Raw genomic sequence first — 26951 nt, forward strand, 5'->3', positions numbered from 1 at the left:
CAGAGCAGATGGCCCATTGAGCGAAGCTCAGGCAGAGCCATGCAGAAGCTGCTTCCTTATCTGGGCCCCTGAGCCAGGGAAAGATGTGGAAAAAGTCCTTGGCAGGTCAAGAGAGGCTGTGAATAATTTGTTCCCCCCTGCCTTTGTTTTGTTATCTTTCCTCCTCCTTCTTCTTTTTTTTTCTCTGCATCCTGCTTCCTTATTCTCTGGGTCCTGAAGTTGGGTAGCGCCTGGGGGGAGGAGGGCCGAAGCCCCCAGCCTTTCCTCAACTGAAATGAAATTCTTGACCCCACAGCAGCTGCCGGCTTCTTTGATGGCTTTTGTGATCACTGTGTTGCTCATGGAGTCGAGTCTTAGCAATTTCACAAAGGGCGCATTTGGAAGCAGAAGCATTTCTTGTATGAGGCCCTGGGGCTGGCTGCATTGCAGCAGGAAGGGCTCAGGTGAGGTACGAGCAAGGACTTCCTGCAGTGGGAATCCCCTGCTCTCCCCGCTCTCTGTGAATCTCCTAGGGGGCAGCCGTAGGGGTGGATCCATCGAGCTCACCTCCCCACTTTGGCAATGAGCTAGCTTTCTTACCTGCCCCCGGAAAAGTTCACAGTGACATTCCTGGAGATCAGAGCTGCCCCCTGAGACTAAACCTGGTGCTGAGGCTCCCAAACTGATCCGCAGAACCGGTGGTCCCTGGAGACCATGTAGCCAGAGGGACCTCTGGCCATCGGGCCCGCTCTGCTGCTGCTGTGGGCTTGCAGCTGAGGGACTGAGATTGGGGGGGGGGGGGGAGGACGGCCCTGGGCCTGCACCCAGCCAGCCCTGCGCCCGCAGGGGCTCCTGCAGTATCCTAAGCCGCTCGGGCTCCGGCTCTGGCGGCAGGAGAGCCTCTCACTGCTGCTCACAGTGGGGCAGGCCACTGCTGCCAGCTCTGAGCCTTCAGCCTGCTCCCCACGGCTTGGCAGGGGCTGGGCCTCCAGGGCAGCCCGATGCTGGGAGACAGATTGTAGCCTGTCCCCATGCCCCTCAGCACATGGCCCCTGGGCAAGAGCGCAGCCCAGTTTCCCTGCACTGGCTTCCTGGCTTCGATGCTCCATCTTGAGCAAACTCTCTGAGCCTGCCTTGGGACCTTTGCCCATCTTTTGATGGGGCTTGAAGTGTATGGATCCTTGTAATTCGTGGGTCCTCAGGGCTCTTGTACAGTGGCTGAGAGCTCAGATGCCAGGGCGCCAGGTTGCCCCAACTCCTTTGGGATTTTGTTGTTTAAACACTTGGAACCTCAGTTTCATCATCTTTAACGTGGAAATAAATTAGTTGGTATGCCATAGGGTGGACATGAGGAGCTCTAAGAATAGCAAGTACCTGGCATACAGTGCTAATAAAGATTTAGCTATTGTTATGGTGATTCTTAAAACTGAAAGGGACATTTTGCAGAAAAAGAAACATAACACTGGAGCTAGGAGTGGGGTGAGGCAGGGATGTGATTGTAGTTGATCGGAAGGGTCTGGAAGCCAATGATTTCATTGCTGAGTTACTGCACATGGTCCCACACATGCTGTGTCTTCCCGTCTTTGGACTTCATTTGTCCCCATTTGAAAAAATGGAGAAGGATGACTGTCTCACCTCTTCTGAGGTGTCCTGGGGATCCAATCAGGTGGGTGATGGTCTGGAAAACCCAGCGGGCCTAGAGGATGCACACTGTCTCAGCCTCTGTGATGCAGGCAGCCTTCCTGGCTGAGGCTCTGGTGTGTTGAAATTTCTACAAATGGCACCAAACCCAGTGGGCCGCTCTCCCAGTGAGGCCACTCAGACTCTGGGTGACCCTGGGCTGAATCTGGCCTCTCTCCGTGCCGGCTCTTTTTCATTTGGCCAAGAAAAGGGATCGTGGTTTTGTGTCTCTCCATGCTTCCTGGCAGTGGGGCCAGGAGTGTTTCTGGACAGGGTCCACAGCTGTATACGCAGAAAGCAGGAGGGTTGAACATATCCTTCAAGCTGGGACACCCTGGCCGGGAGCCACAAACAGACTGGGGTCATGCCTTCCCTGGGATGGCCAAAATAGGCGGCTCTTCGTCCTCCCACCCCCAGCCAGGCTATCTGCAGTGCAGGGAGGCAGGGAAGGGGGCTGCCTGGAAGCAGGGCATTGACGCCGTGTCATATTCAGCACTTTTCCTGCCAAGTAAGTCAAGGACCCTGCTTGATAGCACTTTTATCCCCTCTGTCATCTGTCTCCTTCCTGGGGTGGGAGATGGTGCTGAGCTGACCGGCTGATGGTACTGGTTTGATGATTAGGCCAAGGGTCTCACATGTGGTTACCGAAGGTCTCTGCCGAAGACCACAGGGATGACCAGATACCCAAGCCAGCAACGGAGTGATGCCCACTCTCCCATAGCCCTCGCAGCTGGTCATCTGGGGTGAATGGCAGGTATGGAGAAGGGAGGACACTTTATTTCAGAGTTACTCAGGGCCTTGTAAATGTTGCCTCTGGAGCCCTCCTCAGAGCCTCTTTCCAAATATCATTTTACCAAGAGCCCCAGAGATGAGGTTGCTTTGCCAAGGTCACCTCCAAAGTCAGCCATGAGCTCATGCTCAGAGTCCACTGTATTTCATCTGCTCCATTCCCCAGACTTCCTAAAGAAGGCATTGGACATTGGCTAGAAATGGAGGGGCCCAGCCTGGTGCCTATCTCCTGTGACCTTGGCCTTGACCTCAAATTTCCCTGCCCTCATACCTCAGAAAGTTGGAAGGATTTAGGTTAGATAGCAAGGAGAATTTGCTGAGTAGCCTTGTCAGGGGGAGGGAATGGAAGATTTTCCCAAGACATTTGGGAGTCCGGGCTGGATTAGGTCTTAGGAGAAGATTCAGGAAAGAGCCCTGGACTTGGAGTTCAATAACACAAAGTCCAAAGTCAGATCCTGCAAACTGCTAGTCATATTGGGCTAAGTGCTGGATCTCTCTGAACCTCATTGCCCTCCCCCGCCAAATGTGATTGGATGCTCCTTACTTTTCAGGGGCATATCGATTTTTTACTAAAAAAAAAAAAGATTTATTGAGATATAGTTCATTTAAAGTGCATGATTCAGTGGTTTTTAGTACAGTCACAGAGTTGTGCAAACACCACCATAATCTAATTTCAGAACTTACTTTTTCACCCCAGATAGAAAGCTGCACACGTTAGCGGTCATTCCCTATTCCTTTATTCAAGCCCTAGCCCACTGATGATCTACTGCCTGCTTCTACACATGCCCCTCTTCTGGATATTTCATATTAACAGAATCTGATAATATGTGTTCTTCTGTTCCTGGCTTCTTTCACTTACATCGTTTTCGAGGCGTCTCTGGGGTTTAGCAGGTGCCATTTCATTTGTTCTTATTGTTAATTTCATTGTGTGGATAGACCACACTTAGTTTATCCTTTTATCAGTTGATGGACATTTGGGTTGGATTTTGATTACTAAGAACTATCACGGGTGCTATGAACATTCATGTAAAGGTTTGTTTTTCTTTTTTAAGATTTTTAAAAAGTAATCTCTACACCCAATGTGGGGCTCAAACTCACAAGCCTGAGATCAAGAGTCACGTGCTCTACCCACTGAGCCACCAGGCACCCTGCATGTCAAGGTTTTTGAGAGAACATATATCTTCGCTTCTCTGGGGCACATTCCAAGGAGTGGAATTGCTGGGTCAAATGGTATATTTATTTTTGAAAGTTAACTTTCTTTTTTTTTTTTTAAAGATTTTATTTATTTATTTGAGAGAGAGAATGAGATAGAGAGCATGAGAGGGGGGAGGGTCAGAGAGAGAGGCAGACTCCCTGCTGAGCAGGGAGTCCGACGTGGGACTTGATCCCGGGACTCCAGGATCATGACCTGAGCCGAAGGCAGTCGCTTAACCAACTGAGCCACCCAGGCGCCCCAAAGTTAACTTTCATCGGACCCTGTTGTCAGTATTTTACATGGATTATCTCCTTGTACTCTGTGAGATAGGTACTATTATTAGTCCCATTGTACAAAATGAGGAGACCCAGGCCCAGATAATGTATCTGAGGACGCTGAACTAACAAAGCCAGGACTTGAACCCTGATAGTCTGGCGGTAGCCCCTCTAGCACCTCGCTTCTATGTGAGGTTTAAAAGAGGTGAGGTACGAGACTGTTCCCAGCACTCTGCCTGGGTTTTAGTAGGTGCTCAATTAATGTTTGTTGTATCCTGGGAAAGATGACCAGATACCCTGCATTTCTCTGTCTGACCTGTTGTGTGGCCTTAGGAACTTCTTGTGTCCCTTTGAGCCTCAGTCCATTTTCCCCTAGTATATAAAGCTTCCAATGTGGAATTTAAGAGGCAGAGAGGACCCATGATTCAGGGTCAGAGTGTGGGAAGTACAGTGTAGTGGAAAGCATCCTAGATCCTAGCTCTGACTCTCTTACTGATGTGAAAGTAATTTCTGGGGTTCCTGGGTGGCCCAGTCAATTGGGTGTCCGGCTCTTGATTTCGGTTCAGATCATGATCTCCTGGTTGTGGGATCGAGCCCCACATCGGGTTCTGTGCTCAGTGCGGTGTCTGCTCCAGATTCTCTCTCCCTCCCCTGCTGCCTATCTCCCCACTCATAAATCTCTAAAATAAATAAAAATAAAATCTTAAAAAAGAGAAAGAAAGTAATTTCCCTTCTCTGGGCCTTGGTTTTCCATTGTTCAAGAAGGGGCTGGAACAATCGATCCTAAGGTGTGTTGCAGTTCTTATGTCCTATATAAGCCCCATGCTATCTCCTCAGTAGCCTGAGCCCCCAGGGGTGAAACCTGGAGTAGATGTCCAAGGTCTCAGGTCACCATGGGCACTCAACAACACTTCTCCCACCCAGTGTGTTAACAGGCCAGGTTGAGGCGAGATCCCCCCATAGCCCTCCCTTCGTCCTAGAGCCCTTGGGCTGGGACCTTCTCCTATGATCTAAGCCAGAAAAAGAACCATTTCACTGCCCCCCCCTTCTTGGTTTCCCTTCTCTTGACTCCTCCACTTCTGGAATTCTCCCCCCCCCCTTTTTTTAATAGATTTTATTTATTTATTTGACAGAGAGAAACAGCGAGAGAGGGAACATAAGCAGGGCTCGATACGGGGCTCGATCCCAGGACCCTGGGATCATGACCTGAGCCGAAGGCAGACGCTTAACAACAGCCACCCAGGTGTCCCTGGAATTCTCCCTAGAGTCACTGCGGCCCTCACACAGTCAACTACCTAGCTGGCTTCCGGTGCTTGGCCCCACCTCCTGGTTTAGGATCATCTATGGAAAAGTGCTGAGCACACAGTAGGTGCCCTTTGTGTGTTGGTTGACTCTGAATCTGTTTCCCCTAGTTTTCCTCCCTTTTTCAGTGAAAGCCATAACTGTTTTCCAAACCCAGTCTGGCTCCGCCAAGCAAGGCAGCCGCAACAATTCTGCATCTTCATCCAGCCATTGCAACCTTTCCCAGACCCTCCCTTGACCCCACATTCCCTGCTTTCTGGAACCTGCCAGAGGTCCTACTGCATTCCAGGTACGTGGAGGCTGGTGCATTTAACTCTACGTGGTAGGGATCCCTGGTGTCTCTATTTAATGGAAGAGAAAACAAGTCCAGGATAGGGGAGCGCCTTCTCCAAGGTCACCAAGCTGGCAGGTGGGAGGATTTGAGTGAAGGCTGTCTCGTCCCAAAGCCTGCACAGCAGACTGATCAGAAAGGTGGTATAAAGGACGTTTGAGGGGTGCTCAGACCCAGGGAAACCAAGTAGAGTGTCCGTGAGCAGGCAGGCTCCGAAGTCCTCCAGAGCAGGTGTGTGTCACTATGTCTTATCTCTGTCGACATCTGCACGGAGCTCAGCCATCCTCTGGGGCTCATCTTCTCTTCGCTGAGCAGGTGCGGCATCTCCAGCAGGGTCCTGCTCCAAGCTTACCTGGGGAGATCAGGTGATGGCTAGGCAGCCTTCCTTCTACTGGGGATGGCTTCAGTCTCTCCAGGGGTTGCTGTTCCTGCCCCTGGTGTGCTGAGCCGGAGTTTCAGTCCCCAGCTCCCCTCCCCTCCAATGCCTGTGTGTCTCACTATTTTTAAGTTCCGTGGGCTTAACGAGCTGCCTGCCATGACACGTCTTCAACATTCACCTTTTTCTCTAACAAACCTCGGAGAGCTAAGCGGGCTCCCTTTTCACTTGGCAACCACCGCTGGGCCAGCGCTGGGCTGTTGCTTGTTTGGGTCCCAACTCAGCTCACGGAGACCCGCCCTGCAGTGTGCCCCCCAACTCCCTTGGTGGTGGCCACACTGGCTTCCAGGCCCCCCCTTCCCTCCATGCCGTCCTTTGTCCTGTTTCCTCCCCCATCCTCCCCCAAGCCCAGAAAAAGCAAAATCGAAACCACCGAATCAATAAATAGTATTTAGTAAGAGTTCATTGTGCATTTAAGAACAGTTGGTGAGGGGCGCCTGGGGGGCTCAGTTGGTTAAGCGACTGCCTTCGGCTCAGGTCATGATCCTGGAGTCCCGGGATGGAGTCCCGGGATCGAGTCCCACATCGGGCTCCCTGCTTGGCCGGGAGTCTGCTTCTTCCTCTGACCCTCCCCCTTCTCATGCTCTCTGTCTCTCATTCTCTCTCTCTCAAATAAATAAATAAAATCTTTAAAAAAAAAAAAAGAACAGTTGGTGAACTGGGAGCTTTTAAATTCAAAGACTGATAAGACGCTCAGGGACTGGACATCACAGGATGGCTTATCAAGTGAGAAGGAAGTTGTTTACCCTTTACCAAGAGTGCTTTATTATGATGGAGGTTTCCACTTGGCAGGGGACTGGTTAAAGGTGATTCTCTTATACCGTTTTTTTTAGGAAGACAACTTTTTTTCTTTTTTTAATGAATATCAGAGGCATTTACAAGAACTAATCTAAGTTAAATTTTGCTTATGTTCATGAAATAAACTAGATTTAGTTTTGCTGACATGGCCTAAATGGCCTTGTCTGCTCAGGGAATTCTCAAGTCTGGTCTCCATTTTGTATTTAATTTCAATACCCCCAAGCCTTCCCTGCAAGAGTAGTGATGTTACGAAGAGAACTACTGAGCTCCCCACGTAATCGGGTGGTGGCTTCTCTTGAGGACCAAGAGCCTGGGAGCTGGCAGAGCCTGGGCGAATGAAGCCAGCTGACAGCAAGGGGTGGAATGAGGTGTCAGAGGTTTGGGGACTCAGGGGGTTGGAGAGGGAACTTTGAAGTTCATCTAGGCCAAGCCTGTGTCCCCTTCCCTGTCTCTGGCATCCCTTCCACTAGTGTCTAATCCCAGCTTGAATACTCTCAATGATGGGGTACTCATTACCTCACAAAATCACCATCCCATCAGGATTTTGGAAAGTGCTGACTATGTAAAACTCCTCCCTCGTTTTGAGCCTGAAGGAGGGGAGCCCCCACCAGAAGAGTTCATCTTCTGCCCCAGCCCTCACACCTTTGGGGTTGGAGGGGGGAGCAGAGGAACCCCAGTGCAGTGTTGGGGGCACGGGCAGAGCACCTCTGAGCCCCGGAGATGCGCTGTGGTCCTCACCTCTGAGGGGGCCGCCAAGGAGAGCCGAGAGGGCTGCTAGAGAAAACTGAAGTTAGATGCCTGAAGCCTTTCCTGCTTCAAGTGGGTGAGGAGCTTGAATATGTGGCAGAAAATCAGAACTACTGAAACAGACCGGCTCCATATATGGAAAAGGTTAAATACTGCCTCCTGCTTACCAGCCACAGGGACTGGGGGTCTGACGGGAGTCACACCAGGAATTCCAGTTAGAGTTTTAACCCGGGGCCATGCCACAGGGAGACTGAAGCCCCTGATGCTCACATCATGCCTATTTTGGCAAACTCCAAGCCAGAGGATTTGCTGGCTTGGAAGAACACTGAATTGGGAGCTAGGCTCTGCCCCACGAACCCTGTGACCTTGGGCCAGTCACTTCTTCCCTCTGGCTCGGTTTCTTCTGCTGTAACCTGTGTTGTGTGTGGCCCTTCAGAACTGATGTGGAGCTGGGCCCTGCGGTTGCCGAATTCTGTGCATGCTAAGTGTCACCCATTGCCTGGAGGGGACGATCCTCTGCCCACGTCCTTTTTGGGTCTCCTCCAGCCGATGGCAGAGAGGCTGGAAACCTGTGTGCATTTCACTCCTGACTACCGCAGGGCCCATTCTCAATGTGCTCAGCCATGGTGGGTGGAGAGCAATGCCTCGGCTCTTAGGAGAGAAAGCCTAGAGGCCTCTGGCGTCCTGGCCCAAGGAGGCTCTCCTGCCCCACATCAGGTTCTGTGGAGTATGTGTCCCAGAAGGTGGGGTCTCTCGAGCCAGGACCGGGGTCCTACTGCACCACCCACCTGCTGTCAGTTGTCATTCCTGCACCTTCCAGGGCCATGGTGGTCAGGGGTCCCATCTCTTCTTGCAGTTGTCAGACACCCTCCCCTGCCACCTGCCAGATCTCTTGCCTAGAACTGTCCAGCCCCTTCCAAGCCCACCCCTGTGTCCCTGGCTTGGGGCTCCTTTCTGGAAGCTCCCCCGAGTGGTGCTCCCTGGTTCTTTGTGCCTTTGCTCCATGGTCTCTCAGCAGGAGCACCGGCACATCACGGGCAAAGCAGGTGGGCCCCTTGGTGCCCAGTGCCCTGGGCAGTGGCCTGTTAACCGCCACCCCCCCCCCCCACCGGCCGCCCTCTAGTCCGGCTCTTACAGGCCGAATGGAGGGTGTAAGTGCGGGGCTGGAGCGCTGACCACACATTAGCTGAGAGAGCTTTCTCCTCTGCTCATTCTTTGTTCTTCTTGATTGAGGTGTAACTTAGATTCAACAACACGCACAACTTGTCATCGGTATATTCTCCTTCCCGAGCATCCCAAAGGCTGCCTGTGTCCCCGCCCACCGCTCTCTTACCTCTGTCACCGCACATCCGTTTTCTCTTCTTCCTGGCTCTCCTTCCATCCTTGGCTGTTCTTCACTCTTCCTGGCATTTCCCCTCTTCCTGCAGATCCTCTAAATGTGGATGTTCCCTGGAGCCCGGCTCTGGTTTCCTTCTCCCCGGGGTGAGTGTTCTCCCAACACTCCCCCACCCCCCCCAGCCACGTGTGCTAATGACTCCCAGACACTGGTTCTCCCAATAGCGCCCATTCCTGGGCAGCACAGCAGCCCTCCGGCCACCTGCCGGACGTCACCGCCGCTTGGTGGCCCACTGGCATGGCTAGGGTGCAGCTGGGATGTCCTCGGGGCACCAGCACCACCTCGCCTCATTGCTTCCAAGCTCTGTCACTGCAGAGTGGGAGTGGTGGCCAGAGGAAGAAGGGCCAGATTCTGCTAGCTTCTATGGGGAGGACCGGGTCAGACGCACCCGTAAGAATCTGAAAAGTTGAGCCAACAAAACGGAGCCCCAGCAGGCCCCGCTCGAGAGGCTGGCTGATGCTGAGTGATGGACAGTGGGGCGGAGGGGCAGGCTGAAGGTGAAGGGACTTGTCTGGACACGGGACAGTGCCACGGCTCAGAGACAGGACTCAGCCCAGAGTTGGGTCTTAAAAGACTGACTGGGCTGATGCTGAGGGTACGGGCAGGGGGAGGATGGTTTACTTAGAGAGGTCTGGCTACCAGCGCAAAGAGCTGCAGTCTCCAGGAAGTACAGAGAAGGGTGCTGAGCTTAACCTGGGCCACAGTACGGTGCTTAGGAGAGGCCCACCTGCCCTCTACCCCGCGCCCCCCCGGAGCCACCCCTGTGTGCTCCTTGCAGGTTCCAGCCCCTCAGGAACAGGATATGGGCACAGTACCGTGCTCTACAGTCACTGTCCCTGAGCCTCACAACCCTACAAGGCAGCTATTATTTTCATTTTCATTTTACAGAGGGAGAAGCAAGACCCAGAGAGGCTAAGCTAAGCTACCTGCCCAAGTGTGCAGGGCTGCAAGTGGCAAAGCTGAGACTTGAAACCAGGTCCATCTGATCCAGAGGCTGGGCGCTAATGGGCGCCTCGTGGCTGCCCCACCCGCCCCCCGCCCCGGGCTTGACCTGGCTCCGTTTTCCTCAGTGGTCCTGCCTCCCAGGTTTGGATCCACATAAAATCCAAGCTGGACTTTCCAACTTGGTATTGTCCTGCATCTCTTCCCTCCTCTAGCCTGTTGGCATTTTGAGGACATGGTTTGCCCCTCTGGGCCCCTATTCCCCATGTCTGTTCTGGCCCCCAGGTCAAGCAGGAGAAATTTGGCTTCTTCGGGGAATATAATTGTGCCCCCGGGACTTGCGTGACCCACTTTAGTTTTTGGAGACCATGAGCTGTCAGAAGTGTTGGTGGTAATGGTCATCTTCATCTGAAAAGTGAAGGGCACATCTTTTTCCCAAGGGCCTGTCCAGCATCTGGGAGGGAATGGGGGGGAGCAGACTGCATCTTCCCCAGCTGACCCCCCCTCCCAGGTGCCGAGAGCAGACTGGGCTCCCCTGACTGCCCCCAGCTCCCTGCTTAGCCCCCGATGAAATACTCTGCCACCTGAGGGCAGTTCTTGCCGTCCTATGGGGCAGGGGAAATTGGACACGATGTGAGTGTCCTTAGTCTCCTCATCTGTAAAATGGGGATACTAGTACCTACCTGACACGGCTGAACATGACATGGAAGTCAGTGTGGTGCTCAGTAGAACCTCTAGGAAGGGGAGTTTTCCTTCCTTTCCCCTGGCACATACCCCCACCCTGTGGGCCCAGGGCCTTCATGATATCTTTCCCCCACACTTAGTCCCGAGAGCTGGGGCTGCTTGTTAGGAGGGAAAGAGCCCTGGGCTGGGTGCCAGGAAATCAGGGTTCCAGTTCACAGTGAGGCCTTGGGTAAGTTGATCTCTGAGCCTCAGGTCTTTTGTCATTGGGGAGAATCCCATCTGCTCCACCTCTGAGAAGCTCTGAGTGTGTCGTCTTTCCCTGAGCTGCTTGAGGATGGAGCTGAGTTTTCTTCATCTCGTATTCCTGGCACTTAGCTCTGACGTTACCTTCAAGGTTGGATAAGGCGGACAACCTCTGCTCCGTCCCTCATTAAGGAGGGAAGTAATCTTCATGCCCTTCCTCAGGCTGTGACTCTCCTGAGGTCTGAACTGCGTGGGACTCCCTTTCTCGAGGGAGGAGACCAAGGAAACAGCTTGCCAGAGGCTGCCGGTCTGTCTCCCTCTGCAGGCCTGCCTCCCCCGGGGCCAATGACAACTCAGGCCCTAGGCTGTGGGGATCTGGCCTTGACAGCGTGCCCCAAGCCTTGGAGTCTCCCTTCTCCCCTCTGAAGCAGGGGGCTTGCTGGATGTGGCTGCCTGAGGGGAGGGTGCAGTGCCTGGTGACACCCCATCTTCTCAGTCCCTACCTGCCAAGCCCAGCAGCCAGGCAGCTCCTGGGTGCAGGGCCGGGCAGCAGGAAATGCAGAGGCCAAGACACCTCGCACCCGGCAGCCCTTACAGTCCTCGGGGAGCTGAGCCTCATGCAAGTGACTGACACAGGCAGGGGTGGCGCAGTCTCCCCAGGACCAGGGAGGGGCTGGGAGGAGAACCCCCAGCCTCGGGCTCCCCAAAGTGCCCCTCGCCTCCTGGCCTGAGCAGGACTGGAGAGCAGAATCCCTGGCTCTCGGCCAGGGCTGCAGCTTCCTTCTGGGGACACGAGGCCTGACCTGGGGTCCACGGTCAGCGCCGACGCCACCAGCCCCGCTGGGGAGCACCGAGGAAAGGAAAGGTGGGTGCGCTCAGGGGTCACTCTGCGGTGGCACGCTGTGGCTGATGTCATTCTCACGGGGCCCTGCCAGGACAGGCACCTCGCCCTGTCTCTGTAGCTGAGGAATGATCCTGGGGCCTAAGCCCTGCTCCCAGGGGTGCCCAGCTGCCAGGCACCCGGGCCGAACCCAGCCCTGTATTCCAACGCCCACATTCTCCTCACTACACCTGCACCCCTCATGCTGCTCATGCTCAGAGGTTAGGTCTCCAAGCATCTCAGAAGGTCACGGGGCCACCCAGGGAGGTGCAGAGGCACTTTCCAAAGGGCGGAAGGAAGGGGAGAGACACTGGGTCCCCCGATGCCTCCTTCGGGTCCCACCCCTCAGGCCACCTGTGGAAGCAGAGGATCCGCTCGCCTGAGGGGCTGGCAAGAGGTGACAGGGATGCTGCAGGGGGGCTGGGGGCCTGCGGTCTCCCCCAACCCCGGGGCTCTGTGGTTCTGCAAGGTGCCCCACGCTGGGGTCCGTCCCGCTCGCGATCCAAGTACAGGGTCTTTGCATGTCATCCCCAAGTTCTGGACAAGGGGTGTGGTCTGAGACCCCCTGTTCTCTCTTCCTAGGGCTTCTCACGTTCTCCCATATGGCTGCGTGACGCACACATTCACTCGCTTGTTTACACACGTGTTCACGGTGCCGTGCACGTGTGTTAGCCCGGTCACACGTGCTGTCACACAGGGCCTTGCCGGTACCCCGCACTTCACTGTCCCGGTCCTTCAGTGGCCTCTGTCACTTGGCTTGGCTGGGCCTGAGGGATGCAAAGCTGAGCCGCAGTTCTGCTCCATCACTCGGCTAATGGAGCCGTCCACCACTTGCCCCTCCTCCCCTCCGGGCTGTGAGCGTTGAGTGGGGCCTAGGAGTCCATGAGCCTGCGCAGGGTGGGGGAGCCCTCATCCGTGCCGAGGCGGAGACGGGGCCGCGCCGGCTGCAGCTCCTGGCAGACGGTGGGGGCACCAACCGGGTCTCCATGAGCCAGGCCTCCGGGGAGGAGGCTCCTGGTGTCTCTCACTTTCTCCCTCAGAGCCGCCTGGGGCCCCTGTCACCTTGCTCCAGCCTGCTCCTTCTCTCCCAACCACCCCCACACACCCCAGCCTCACGTTCACACGCTCGCAGCCCCCGAAACTCTCAGAAACACATCCCGCGCACCACCCCACACCTCCACGCTCGCACACTCAAATTCAAAGACTTTTGCTTTCAGCCCAGCCTCTAGCCCCCGGTCCCTTAACGGGGCAGCACTTAGCAGAGCTAGTGTGTTCAAAGCTTGTAACGTTTAGTGAGGAAGAAGATGCGTCAGTTTTTAACGTTTGTTTGTTTTTTTAAGATTTTATTTATTTATTTGAGACAGAGAGAATGAGAGGGGGGAGAAGCAGACTCCCCGCCGAGCAGGGAGCCCGATGCGGGACTCGATCCCGGGACTCCAGGATCATGACCCGAGCCGAAGGCAGTCGCTCAACCAACTGAGCCACCCAGGCGCCCCAGTTTTTAACGGTTTTTAGCTCAAAATGAAGATGTGCATTTGGCATGCAGGATAACAGGGCCCGTGTTGGGAAGTACAGAGCCGTTCACATGTGGCAGAGCAGGGGGCCTGTGGATTTGTGTCGGGTAATCACTACTAAGCCACCGGGTTCCTGTCCCACAACCAGGGCTTCCCCGCATGCTACCGGAAGCAGCACTCCCGGCTGAACGTGACAAGGATACAGCCCCTCCCCCGCCCCGGGCCCCAACCCTCGTGCCCCCCACTCACAGCACACACAGAGGCTCCGTGACACTTTGGGCATCAGGCCTCCGCACCCCCGCTGCACCAGGCAGCCTGGGGGTCGCAGGTCTCCAAGCTGCCATGTATCCCCACTCAGTCAGGCTCCCCCAGCCTTCCCAGCCCATTCCCGAGTGTCCTGACACCCACCATGGAAGCCCTCTCCTCCACCCCCCGGAGAGCTGCCTGTGGGCCTGGGAGACATTGTTGGCTGCCAGGCAGCAGGGCTCTGGACAAAGACCCAGGCTTCTGAGTCTTGGGAGAAGGGAGGGAATGCAGCAGGTCCAGGGGTAGTGGGACCCCTTGGACTGGCAGCCCGGGAGCTCCGGTCCTGGCCAGTGGCTGGCGGGCCGCCGGCGGAGGTGACTCAGCAGCTTCTCCCTCAGCTGGAGTGTGCAGTGCTCGCTCTGCAGAAGTCTGCACCCCAGCGCCGCTCCCCTCCGCCCAAGGGCTCCAATGTCCTGGTCCCAGCTGTGGTCCCGGCTGGGGTGGCAGAGGGACACGGGCCCCCGGGGCCTGGCCTGACTGGGGCGTCCCAGCCCACTCCCAGCACCCCCTGCACCTTGCTCCCGTTAAGCAAGGATGAACTGGAACCTGTGGGCTGCTGGGGGTGGGGCAGGGGCGACAAAGAGCAGGGAGTCGAAGACTTGGCTGCCCCTGTCGCTCAGCCACGCTACTTTTTCAGACAAGGGGTTCGGACTGTGTTGTCTGCCGGGTTCCCTCAGCTCCCACAGTCTGTGATGAAGAGTAGCTGCGCCCCGAGTCTAGCTTCAGGGACAGACGCCCGGCAGCAGGCATGCAGCCTTCCCCTTCAGTCACCACTGGTCAGCAGAGCAGGGATGGTTAACTGCCCGAGGTGCCAGCAGAGGCTTGGGAGGGACTCAGTCCTGCTCATCGCCTCCCCTTGCCTCCTGCAGACCCCGGGCCTCTCCTCAGGTGGCCTGGGATTTGCTGATGCAAAAGAAGGGAAGGGAGTGTGAGTTGAGTGTCGTTGCAGCAGGAGGGATTGAAGTTAGACCCTGGGAGGGACTTTCTAGCTCTCTGGGGCCCTGCAGTGGGTCAAGAGCAGGCTCAGCTTCTATAGACAAGCAGTGGCAACCTTGCTGCAAATCGAGGTGTGTGTGGCCTGCCCCAGGTCTCGCTACACAAGGAATTCACAGAGATGGCTAATTTATTTTCAAAATGAGCTAGAAAAGTAATTCACTGAAACTTTACCTTCTGTCTCCCGGGACCAAATGTGGGACTGGAGCATTGGTTCAAAAAAGAAAGAAAGACACTTATCCTGAAGTATTGATCTTTTTAGTCTGCTGGCTTTGGTGAGAGGCATCTTGCTGGTTGCCTATTTCCATCTCATTACTTTGGTTTCTGCAAATACAACCTGAGGAGACATTAAATACGTTGTATGCAGTGAGCACCCCATTATCTGTACTGAGACCAGGCCTGAGTGTGATAATCCACAGAGGTGCGGGGTCCCCAGATCATACTGAATAGGTTTGAGGTGGCAGCTGGTGGTGAGTGTGTGCGTGTGTGCACGTGCACACCCATGTGCTTTGGGTGGGGGGTGGGGATCAAACTTATCTTTGGTGCGGGGTCACAATCTGATTTTGTTGTTTTTTTTTTTAAAGATTTTATTTATTTATTTGAGACAGAGAGAATGAGAGACAGAGAGCATGAGAGGGGGGAAGGGCAGAGGGAGAAGCAGACTCCCTGCCGAGCAGGGAGCCCGACGCGGGACTCGATCCAGGGACTCCAGGATCATGACCTGAGCCGAAGGCAGTCGCTCAACCAACTGAGCCACCCAGGCGCCCCACAATCTGATTCTGAAGGGAGTCTCATCAGGGAGGACACCCCGGGGGCCCACAAGCCGGTTGAGAAGAGTGTGGGGCCTCAGAGCTGCTGATGCGTTCTAGGGCAGGGGAGGGGTGGGGTGAGGGAGCAGGGTGGCCTCTGGGCGAGGCGGGGGAGGGCTTGATGGTGACTCCCAAGCTGGGTGATTCCTGGGTGAGCTACACAAACCCCCCCATTTGTGCCCTCTTTTGCAAGGCTGGGGACCGGGCTCCTGGTTCTGAAGCCCCCGGGGCGGGGGAGGGGACAGGCAGATATATTTGTGCACTTCAAAATCTAAAAACCACAGCAGGGTGCACAGCGATCTATCCGCCAACTACTCCTTCCCAACTCCTCTCCCCTGAAGCAATGACAACGCATGTCACCAACTCCCTCTGCATCTTCCAGAGCCAGTTTCTGAATATATAAGCACATATCTACACACGTCTCCCCCTTTCCCTCCACCGATATTATGCTTACTCTTGTGCATATTCATTTTTCAATTAACATTCTCTTGAGATCTACACCTACCCAAAGAGCGAAGCCCTGGGGCAGGTTAACCTCCATGATGCTCCCACATCGGCTGACCACGAGCTGAGCAAAGACGCTAAAAGCAGAGGATCCGAGAGCTTCTGTGGGTGTGAGTGTGAGTGGGTGCGAGGCCAGCTCATGCAGCCTTCTGCCTCTCATCTGACCCCCTTCCATCCTACCCGACAGGTTGTGGTCAACGGCATCTTAGATAACAGGGATCACAGCTGAGCTCTGAGCACCTCTGGGTGTTTGGAGTCAGGAGGAGACAGCCTTCAGAAGCCTGTTGTTTCTGCTTGCCTGGAGGGCTCTCTGGAGAAGGGGGCGGCCCTCCCTGTCTTGCTGTACCCCAAGGCTCTCTATATAACCTTCTTTTTTTTTTTTTTTAAAGATTTTATTTATTTATTTGACAGAAGGAGACACAGCGAGAGAGGTAACACAAGCAGGGGGAGTGGGAGAGGGAGAAGCCCCGCGGAGCAGAGAGCCTGATGTGGGGCTCGATCCCAGGACCCTGGGACCATGACCTGAGCTGAAGGCAGATGCTTAACGACTGAGCCACCCAGGCACCCCTCATATGACCTTCTTAACACCCACCTGCTATCCTGCTTCCTCCCCTGCTCCGGGCTGCTTCCTCGGGTTTGCTCCTACGTGACAGAAAAATGGATAAGATAAAGAATAAGTCAACCAGCGTTTCACTGGTTCCCCGACACTGCCCCCCACCCCCCCACCGCCAGGCTGAACGTGGCTGCTCGCCCTGCCAGAAGGGGCCAGAGGCAGCAAGCTGGTGCTCAGGGACCCCAGTGTGGGCTCGAGTGGGCAAGGACTGTTAGACCACATGCACCACCTCACCTGGCCCTGCCCCCTCCCCGCTCCGGGCCCACTTACTCCGGTGTCCAGCAGAGCTTGACTGAAGTGGCCATATCTTTGCTCTTCTCCGTGAGGGTGCAGGGGTGGGGGAGGAGGGAAAGCTGGGGAAGGGGTACGTGCAGGTGGGGAGGGCTCGTTGAGTGGTGGCTGCAGTCTGGAGGTGGGACTGACTTCCCCCGAGGAGAGAAGGAGAGGCCAGAGGGCTGAGGACTGAGACTGTCACAGGAGCCAAGTGGCCATCCTGGACAGACAGACAGACAGATGGACAGCAACCATCTGGGCATGGGGGCAGAAGGGAATACCTGCGGGGATTCTCCACTCTACCCGGCTACCTAGCTTCAGCTCCACCCCGGCTCCTTGGGCTTCTGTTCCCACTGTTGGAGGCTCCCCCTTGCTGCGGCCTGTCCCCCAACCCCACCCGGGGAGGGGGGAAGGAAGTGGGAGAGTCAGGCAGACGGGCTCTAGTCCTGATGCTGACTGTGGGACAGGCACTTAGCTGAGCGGAATTCGTCTTATCTCTGAAATGACCGTGCCCTCCCAGGCAGATTCATCGAGAACAAGACTGGGAACGTAACTGATTATTGAGTTCTTCGTGCCTGTGGTTTCCTCCCGCAGCCTTTGATGGAAGCCAGGCGGAGGGCACTGTCCCGGTGCACAGAGCCTTCAAGGCTTATCTGACTTCCAGCCACTGGGCTTGAGTTTTCACTTCCCCCGGCAAGTCTCTCTGAATTCTTAGAACCTCAGTTCGCGCAGTGTGGCCACCGACCACCCGCGTCATGGTGAGCCAGGGCGCTTGTGGCCCCTCGAGGGTTCCTGGGTCACACTTCCAACCTGCCGAGCCAGGCTTTGAGGGCGCGGTGCTGTGGGGGGTGGTCTGCACGAGCTTCCCAGGCTCTCCCCAGGAATGAGACCCTTCCTCATCCTTTCCCCTGTCTGTCTGCTCCAGGCTGGGTCTCCCAGGCGCCCCTTCCCCCCCTCCTCCCCCCCCCGCTGTCAGACGCTGACCCCAACCCTGCAGGCCCAGAACAGGCGCCCCCCCGCAGCCCCCAGCCTGTCTCCCCGGCGTCCTGGAGCTGGTGTCACAGCCCCTTGCAGCCCTCGCTGCCTGGTGGTCCCATGTCATGTCTCCTGCTCTGGCGATTCTGACCAGACAGAGGAGTTCACTCCATCCTGGGAGCCCCTGGAGCCTCCAATCATTTATCATCCTCAGCCCTTCCAGCTGGCTGCCTTCCCCAGGACTGCAGCCTGAGCCATGAGGGAGGCCAAGGCAGCTATAAATCCCTGAGGATTTGGCTTTTCCTCCTTCCCTGTGCTTGTCTCCATCTCTGCTCAGACGCAGGAAGCCTGCATCCCAGAGTGGGGAAGAGCCCTGGAGATGAAGGAGGCAGCTGTGCTGGAGGGGGAGGAGCATTGGATGGTGTTCCAGAAGATTCTGCTCCCAGCGCTGCTAGCAGCAGGGGCTGTGTGGCCTTGGACAAGTCACTTCACCTCTCTGGGCCTCGGTTTTCCATAGGACTATTGGGAACTAGTGCTGAGTCTTCAACATCTTGCGTCCTTAGCTTCTGGTGGAATGAGTAGGGAAGAAGAAGCTGACCCCTTAGGCTTACCCAAGAGGGAACATAAAACTTCGCTGTTTTTAGAAATGCATACGTGCCCTAGAAATAGTTGGTGATGTCACAAACATTCATAACTGGGTGAGTTCTAAGAGCCTGGAGAGCGCAGGCATTGTGGATGTGAAAGGCATGTGATTCATCCATGCCTGAATGGAGAGCTATGAGGGCCTACTATGTGCTAGTCAGAAATCCCTGTATTCATGAATCTTAAAGTGAGTGGAGACACCTGAAATGATAAAATATAGCATGTGTCAGTTGGTGATAAGTGCTGTAGAGAAAAAAAAATGGGGTGAAGGCGGTGCCAGTGGTTGGTGGGGTTTGCACTTTCGAAAACGGTCATCACAGATGACCTTGCTGAGCTGAAGACTAGCCATGTGGAAATCTGCAGAGAAGAGTGTTTTAGGCTGAGGGAACAGCAGGTGCCAAGGCTCTGAGTTAAGAGTGTGCTTGGCATGGGTGAAGATCTGGAAGGAGGCCAGCGAGGCAGAGGGAGGGAAGGAGGAGAGCCCGGGGTGGGGGGCAGGGGGCGGGGGGAGGAGCGAGGGCACCGGCTGGGTGTACAGGACCTTGAAGGCTGTCGGGAGGACGGGGTACTTTGAGGGAAATGAGCCGCTATAAGGGTTTTGTTTTCGTAGCAGGATCCCTCTGCCTGCTGGGCTGATAGACTAAAGATGGGCAAGAGGGAAAGTAGGAAGACTGACGAGCTTCCCATCTTCCTTGTCCTGACAGAAAAGCCCCCTGAGGGGTGTCTGGTGGCTCAGTCGGTTGAGCGTCAGCCTTCAGCTCAGGTCATGATCCCAGAGTCTTGGGATTGAGCCCCGCATCGGAAAAAAGAAAGAAGAAAGAAGAAAAGAAAGAAAGAAAGAAGAAAGAAAGAAAGGCCCCCCGAGGAGGGCAGACCTCGGAGGGCCCCGGGGCAGGGCAGAGGGGCAGAGGGGCCTGGAGCCTCCGGAGGGCACCGTGGGGTCATTGGGTGGTGGGGAGAGGGCTTGGGCTGCCCTCTCTCTTTACATTTTTTAACTTCCTGGACTCTGGAAGACCGCAGAGCAAGGGGATAAGGGTCATTGAGTCACTTCGGAGGGAGCAACTCTCGAGGGGAAATGGAAACTCAGCCTGAAGAGCAGCCTTGGAAAGAGGAGACGCACTTCTCAGTGCTCTGGGCAGGCTTGGGGCCGTGGGAAGGGCACGCACCATCCCATTTAATCCTGGCCTCGACTAAAGGTGCTGGGAATGCAAGGTCTGTTTGACAGTGAAGCCGTCTCATGCTCGGGGAGGTCAAAGAAACCAGCCAGGGTCAGACAGCTCGTAAGGGAATGTGCCCGACTCCATAGCACAGGGCCGGCTGCCAAGGGAGAGGAAGAGTGGGCAGTCCTCAGAACGGTGCACACCCCCACTTACCTGTCTGGTCACACACGTGCATGCACGCACACGCTCCCCACTCTTGGCGGTGCGCGGCCCTGGACCCAGCCTGGTGACTACTGGAGCAGTCGGATTGAGTCTTAACATGCTTCTGGAAAGAGCCCTGCCAGCAGTCAGGCACTGGTGCCCTGGGCGTCCGGGGAAGGACAGGCTTCGGTGTCATCTTCGAGGTGACATCGTGTGCCCAGTGATCTAAGAGTCTGTGTCCTGCTCATTCCTTGTTCCAATCACGTACCAAATGTTTACGGAATGCCTGTCATATGTCAGCAGTATGATATCTGCTGGGGCAGGGTCGGCAAAGTTTCTCCTAAAGGACCAGACAGAGAGTAGAGATCACAGGCTTTGCAGGCCATACAGCCTCTGCCGCAGCCACTTGGCTCCGTTGTGGTGCAGAAACAGCCAGAGGGATTGTGTGAACGGATGAGTGTGGCCGTGTTCCAATAAAACTTTATTTACAAAGATTAGGCAGTGGGCTCGATGTGGCCCGCGGGCCATAGTTCTCCAAGCCCTGCACCAGAGCGACAGGGGTGAGCAAAACAAGTGCAGTCTCTGCTTAAATAGTCCCAGGCCTCGTAAGTACTGTGAGAGTCTGGATGGAGCCACGGACACATATCAGGCCTCCATCTGGTGGGGGTGGCGGCAGGAGCCAGGAGAGTGGTCGGGAAGGCTTTCTTGAGGAGGTGCCATTTGAGCTGGGCTGAGACAGATGTGCAGGCATTAGCTCCGTGAAGCTGGGGAGCGGGGCACAGCATGTGCAAAGGCCATGTAGTGTGTATGTTGGGGGCGGCGCACGTGTATTAGAAGAAATAACAGAAGGCGGGTGTGGTTGGTGTTAGAGACTCAGCGGAGGGGAAGAGGAAATGACGTTGGGTACGGAATAGGACGGCCTCGTAGGCCACATTCAGGATTGTGGTTCGTGTCCTTGGGATGGCTTTTACCATAGTGATAAGGTCAGATTCATGTTTTATGAAGATTGCTATGGTGGTACCTGCAGAACTGATTGGAGGTGAGCGAGAGGAAGTACAGGATGGAGGGGGTTTGTCAAGGGCCCAGCTGGACCTCTGGGCCTCGGAGTTCAGAAGTAAGGTGGGTTCTGACAGTCATGGGAATGGCGATGTGGCTGAGGCCAGGGTGTGCTAGAGGTCACCCGGAGGCCCTTGGCCTGGGAAGAGAAGGCTTGAGGGCAAACCTTGAGGCAACTGATGGAGTCCAAATTATGATGAAAATCAGGGAGTGGTTGGGGGGAACACAAGGGAGGTCAAGTACGACCAAATGAAAGGTTCTGCTGGGCTCAGCGACCTTGCAGTCACCTGTGACCATGCAGAGAGCCACATCAGTGGAGTGATGGGGCAGAAGCCACGGAGGGGACGCTGAAGGGAGAGCGGCGAGGAAACAGAGACCATGTGGTGGGGCGTGGCCCTGAAGGGAGGGGGAGACTGAGGCAGCTGAACAAGGAGGGGTCGGGAGGGGTTTCATTGTTTGGTTGGTGGTATTTTAAAATGGAAAAATCCAGCAGAGGGAACCTTTCTTTTGCTTTTCTTTCTTTCTTTCTTTCTTTCTTTCTTTCTTTTTTTTTTTTTAAGATTTATTCATTTATGATTTGAGAGAGAGAGAGAGCAAGTGAGCAGGGGGTGAGGCAGAGGGAGAGAATCTCCAGCAGGGCCTGACATGGGGCTCAGTCTCACAACCCTGAGATCATGACCTGAGCAGAAATCAAGAGTCGAACACTTAACAGACTGAGCCACCCAGGCGCCCCATAGAGGGGACTTTTCTTATGCCCCGCCTTTCCCTGTTCCCATTTTTGTTTTGTTTTGTTTGTTTGTTTATGTTATTTGCACATTTTATTTGTTTTGTATCACTCAGTAGCTGCCAACTCTTAAAAATATGGTGGTGGCTCAAATGAAAACATTCACTATTCTAAAATAATTCCTGAGCCTACAAATAATTTTTTTTACAAGTGTATCCTCCACCATTGAAGAGGTTGCATGGTCTAGAGGAAAATAGGATTAGGCAGGCATTAGGAGACCTGGTGACCAGTCCCCAGTAGGCTGTGAATCAACTAGATCTGAACAAACTGGTTGACCAGGAAAGGTTGGGCACAAGGAAGAACACGGATCAAGAAGGTGTCCTGTGAAGGTCAGAAAGATCGCCTCCGAGATGGAGGGCCCGACCTTAGAAAGGAGGAATGTACTCAGCTGAAACAGGAGGTTAGGAGGAGAGGGTGGTCAATATGCACGAAGGTCAGTGGTTTGGGCTCTGGTGGGGCATTATCAGAGATTTCTCTTCAGTGATTTCTAATAATAACAGGCCAGGTGTTGGGGCCGTGGGCAAGCCCCAGGGCCGTGGAAATAGGAGGTTTGCAGCGTCCATTGTGAAGGGAGGCAGAGTGAGTTGATGGGGAATGTACCGAAGGTTTCCATGCAGGGTTGAAGGGCCGGCTGATGTTGAGAATCTCTGGGGCGCCCAGCTGCCTTCATGCAGGATGCTCACCTGCAGTGCTCAGTGGTCTGGGGGGCAGTGGAGAGGACAATGCCGATAGTGGGTGTCTTCACTCGGACTGCTATAACACAATACCATAAACCAGGAGGCTTATCAACGACAGAAATGTCTTTCTCACAGCTCTGAAGGCTGGGACGTCTGAGATTGGGGTGCCAGCACGGTTGGGCTCCAGTGACAGCTCTCTTGCAGGCTACAGACCGCCGGCATCTGGCTGCTCACATGGCGGAAGGAGCCAGCTAGCTCTGGCATCTGCTTCTCCCGTGCCAACCCCATTTGTGAGGGCTCCACCCGATCACCTGAGCACCACCGAACATCATGAAATTGAGCATTAGATCTCAACAAGAGTGTGGGGGGACACAGACACTCAGTCCCTAACGGGCCAAGGGATCTCTCCAGGAGTGGTGTTTAGCCAGGCAGAGAAGGGGAGGGGATGTAGGGAATTAGGGAAAAAGTTATTGGCATGACGGACCATGATGGGAAATGAAGACAGGAGGGGCTGATGGTGTCTCAGGAAGGTCAAGGAGATTTCTGGAGGAAGAAGAGCCTAGGCTGGGGGGAAAGTAAGTGTGAAGCTGTGAGTTGGGTTGGTGAGCCTGTGACCTGCAGTCTGCAATATGGCAGGAGCTGAGGGGGTGAGAGCGGAAGAGTTAGGAAATGCACTGGGGAGCTAGCCAGGGGCCAGAGGGCAGGCCCAGCAGAGATTTTATCTAAGTGTGATAAGAGGCCATGGGAGGGTTTAAAATAAATGGATCTGGCTGCAGTGTGGAGATTAGACAGAGCAGAGGAGACTGGAAAGCTTCCGGGTAGGTGGCTACCGTGGGACTCCAGGTGGAGGGGTGGAAAGTGGCGGAATTTGGAAAACACTGTGAGTGGAGCTGAGGAGTTTGCAGATGCCTTGTGGTGGTGATGGCAGGAGAGGAATTCAGGATGACTCCCAGCACTTTCTAGATGTGTAACTGAGCAAGTGGGCCCTGCATCTACCCCACCCATCTCTGGGTGCATGACCCCGCGCCTGCCTTCTATCAAGAGCCATCTTCTCGAGCATCTCCGTTATCCCCTTGCTTAGCTGGGCAACTTTGTTCTCGTGTTTTTTTTTGTTTTTGTTTTTGTTTTTGTTTTTTGTCAGAAGTGGATTTAAAAGGGCCTTCCAGGCCCCAGGTCCTGGAAAAGCCATTGCTCTGTGCTACGGCTTTATTAACAAACCCCACGTTCCCTCCAAGCGGCTGTTTGTCATTCTCTTCTAGTGATTCCCCAAGAACACTGGAGAATCTTTCATGGGAACTTGGGGATGACAAGACATCCATTATTGGCTGTTTTAAACTTTTTCCTTTTCCCTCTGGAGTCAGGGTGCATTCTAGGCTTTTACTCACTGCCGCCAAAGAACAATTTTCAAAATGTAAATTTGTACACATTACCTGCATCCTTAAAACCCTCTGACAGCTTCCCATTAGTCTTTGGGTAAAGATGAAGTCTTTGCTCTGGCCTGTGAGGTTCTGCGCCTGGGCCAGCCTGGCCGGCTCTGCCAGCCCCATCTGGACCCAGGCTCCCTCCACTCTGGTCTTCCTTCAGGGTCTGCACTCAGCACACTGCTTCCTGCCTCTGGGCCTTTGCACATGCTGTTCTCTCTGCTCAGGCTGCACCTCTCCTCCTCACTTGGATATTTCCCACTATCCTCAGGTCTCAGTCGGTTCCTAAGGAAAGCATATTTTCTCTCCCAGATTAGGTCAAATGTACCCCATTATAAATTCATACCACCAAATATCTCTCCTTTCTGGCATTTCTCAGAATTACAATTTTATATTCACTTATATACAGTTATTTAGTTCACTTTATGGTGAGTTCCACAAAGGAAGCATGATATGAGTTCAGTAAATTTGTTGAGTGAATGAATGAATGAATGGTTCTCACATTTGTCCTCTCTACTCCATCCCCTACTTTCCTACTCTGGTCTGGATCCATGTCATCTCTGGCTGGCCTGTGGAACCAGCCGTCTGCCGGCCCCCAGCCCCAGCCTCACCTCCTCCAATGCCTGTGGAGCTATCTTCCCAAAGCCCCAGTTTTAACAGAGCAGGGCACTCCTCTGCCTTAAATGAACATCAGGCTCCACGTTCAGCAGGGAGTCAGCTTCTCTCTCTCTGCCCCTTCCCCTACTCGTGTGCACACACACTCTCTTTCTCTCTAAAATAAATAAATCTTTTTTAAAAAGAGAGAGAAAAGGCTTATGATAAAATCCTATGTTAAAAAAAAAAGCAGAATGCCGAATTACATGTAGTATGGTCTCAACAGGTAAAAAAAACTCTGAAAAACTGTTACAAAATGCTCCAATATGTGAACCTGAGTTATCTCTGCGTGGTAAAATTATGGGCAGCTTCTCTTTCAATCTCTTGCCCTCTGTTTTCTAGAGATGTTGATGTAGATTGAGGGCAGGGATGATGACAGCAGGAATTTGATAGGAACAGGTAGGAATCTAGGCAGAACGAGGTCACAGAAGACGTTAAGGAGGAGAAAGGCTCAAGAAGGAGTCTTCGAAAGCAGAACATTGCCTCCTTCTTAGAGTTGTGTGGTTGGATTTAAATGAGATATGTATGAAAGCGATTAGGTTTACAGGCTTTGGAGTCAGGCCGATTGGTTCACACATCAGTTTCAGAACTTACCAGCTAAGTGACCTTGGGAAATCTGCCTGACCCCTCTGAACCTCCATTTCCGCATCTGTTAAATGGGAATAATAATCAAACATTAGGCTATTGGGTCATGATCCTGGGAGTCCCGGAGTCCCAGGATCGAGTCTGCTTCTCCCTCTGCTCCTCCCCCCGGCTTGTGTTCTCTCACTCTCTCTCTCAAATAAATAAATAAATAAATAAAATAAAAATCTTTAAAAAAACCATTGGGCTATTGTTTGGATTAAATGAGGGTCATGCATGGAAAGTACTTTGCACAGTGCCTGACTCATACATGTCCTAACTTGATGTTCACTATTACTGTTGCTGTTTTCCCGCAGTTGTTAATATTATGGGAAATATCTTTGCATTATAAAGGGACTATTATTAGTAGTCTTTAGATTTTGAAAGACTTTTCCCCCCGTCCTCTGGGTAGAGCTTTCTGCACTCAGACCTCTGGGATGTTCATCTGCTCCTGTTCCCTCTCATCTGCAGCGATCCCCTCTGCCACCATGAGGAACATCTTCAAGAGGAACCAGGAGCCCATTGTGGCTCCTACCACCACCACCGCCACAATATCAACTGGGCTCTTACCCAACTCTACTGAGAGTGGGGGCACTGGGGAGAGTAAGGAGGACATGTTTGCCAAGATAAAGGAGAAATTCTTCAATGAGATCCAGAAGATCCCCTGTGAGTGTCCCAGGTGGCTGAGAGGGCAGGGTGAGGCTAGGGTTAGTGAAAGGCCTTGTGGGCAGGGCAGGGTGGGGAAGAGTGGGGAGTACCATTGGGACGTGATTGGTTGCATGTTTGGATTCCAGGATGGGTTATTTGGGGAGTCCCTTCAGGAATGGGGGAGAGTGTGGTCCGGCACTATCAAAAGGGAAGAAAGGGTTTTATGTGCCCCAGGCTCCCAGGGGGGAAAAAAAGTCCTTACAACTTAGAAAATTGTCAAACGTTGAAACCAGAGGAAGATGAAAAATCATGAAACAGAAGTCATTATTAAAGTTTGCCAGTCACGTTTTGAAACTGCTTTAGTTTGGAAGACGGAAAATACCTTCCCTCCTCCCCCACTGCTTTCTGAATTCCTGGCAAAGGCTGGTTAGGAGTCACCAGAGATTAAGGGGAGCAGCCCCCACCAGTGGGAGAGGGCGCTTCAGGACCCCGGAGAGCAGCCCAGGGCCCATCCCCAAATATTCGAGTTCCGCAAAGCTGAGCCTTCCAGGTCCTTAAGGAGCTTGGCCTGCTGGCTCTGGGTCAGCCCTCTCAAGACTGGACATAGGGAATGGGTTGAAGGGGCTCTTCTATACCTGGGTCAGATAAGGACCATCCCATGCTCTCCAATATAAGCCAGTTTTCCATAGATCAAACGAGTCAAAACTCAACAGAGCCAAACTGATGTTCTTCCTTGTACACACCTGGCTGCTATTTCTCAGTTAGGGGGCTATATCTACAAGGGCAGTAGGCTAAGGAGAGAGCAAGGTATTAATGAAAAGACACGCAAAAAGGATATGCAACTTATACATCAAGCACTCATGAGTGTGTGGTTTAGAAAGGTGGAGTGTGGGCATCGGAGTTCCTAGTCTCCACCCATTTTAGCCAGTGCTATGGGGTCAGGGGCTGTAAGGCAGAGCACTGCTGACTTCGGGGTCCTCTCTGTGTGGGCAGTACCACCCTGGGCACTGATCGCCATTGCTGTGGTCGCTGGCCTCCTGCTCCTCACCTGCTGCTTCTGCATCTGCAAGAAGTGCTTCTGCAAGAAGAAGAAGAACAAGAAGGAGAAAGGCAAAGGCATGAAGAATGCCATGAACATGAAGGATATGAAAGGGGGTCAGGTAGGACAATGCAGGGGTGGGAGGATCGGAGAGGGGCCCAGCCCAGCCATTCCAGACGCTGGAAGGTGAAGCAAAGGCTTCTGGGCTCTACAGTCAAAACAGCTCCTCTTCTTAGAACTCCACACGCCCTCCCCCTGCCTATTGCCTACATCTCTAGTGGAATGTTGTCTACCCATCAGCAGGTAGGAAGGGGGGACTTATTCACGTGTTAGCATGGACTCATCCTTGAAAAGACAGAGGAAGACAACAATATATTGACCCCC

The 26951-nt window shown here is 53.9% G+C and overlaps 1 protein-coding gene across 1 annotated transcript in view; it reads left to right on the forward strand.

Annotated features, from left to right (window-relative positions):
* The window catches only part of SYT2 (synaptotagmin 2), a 103882-nt gene that overhangs the window by 65965 nt on the left and 10966 nt on the right, over positions 1 to 26951 (forward strand). The window contains exons 2-3 of the mRNA XM_035010304.1: positions 25352 to 25546; positions 26522 to 26688. Coding sequence (XP_034866195.1) covers positions 25369 to 25546; positions 26522 to 26688 — 345 coding nt within the window. The 5' untranslated portion in view covers positions 25352 to 25368. The remainder of the gene's footprint in view (positions 1 to 25351; positions 25547 to 26521; positions 26689 to 26951) is intronic.

This window comes from Mirounga leonina, unplaced genomic scaffold, assembly GCF_011800145.1.
Source record: "Mirounga leonina isolate KUSES-001 unplaced genomic scaffold, KU_Mleo_1.0 Mir_154, whole genome shotgun sequence".
NCBI lineage: Eukaryota > Metazoa > Chordata > Mammalia > Carnivora > Phocidae > Mirounga > Mirounga leonina.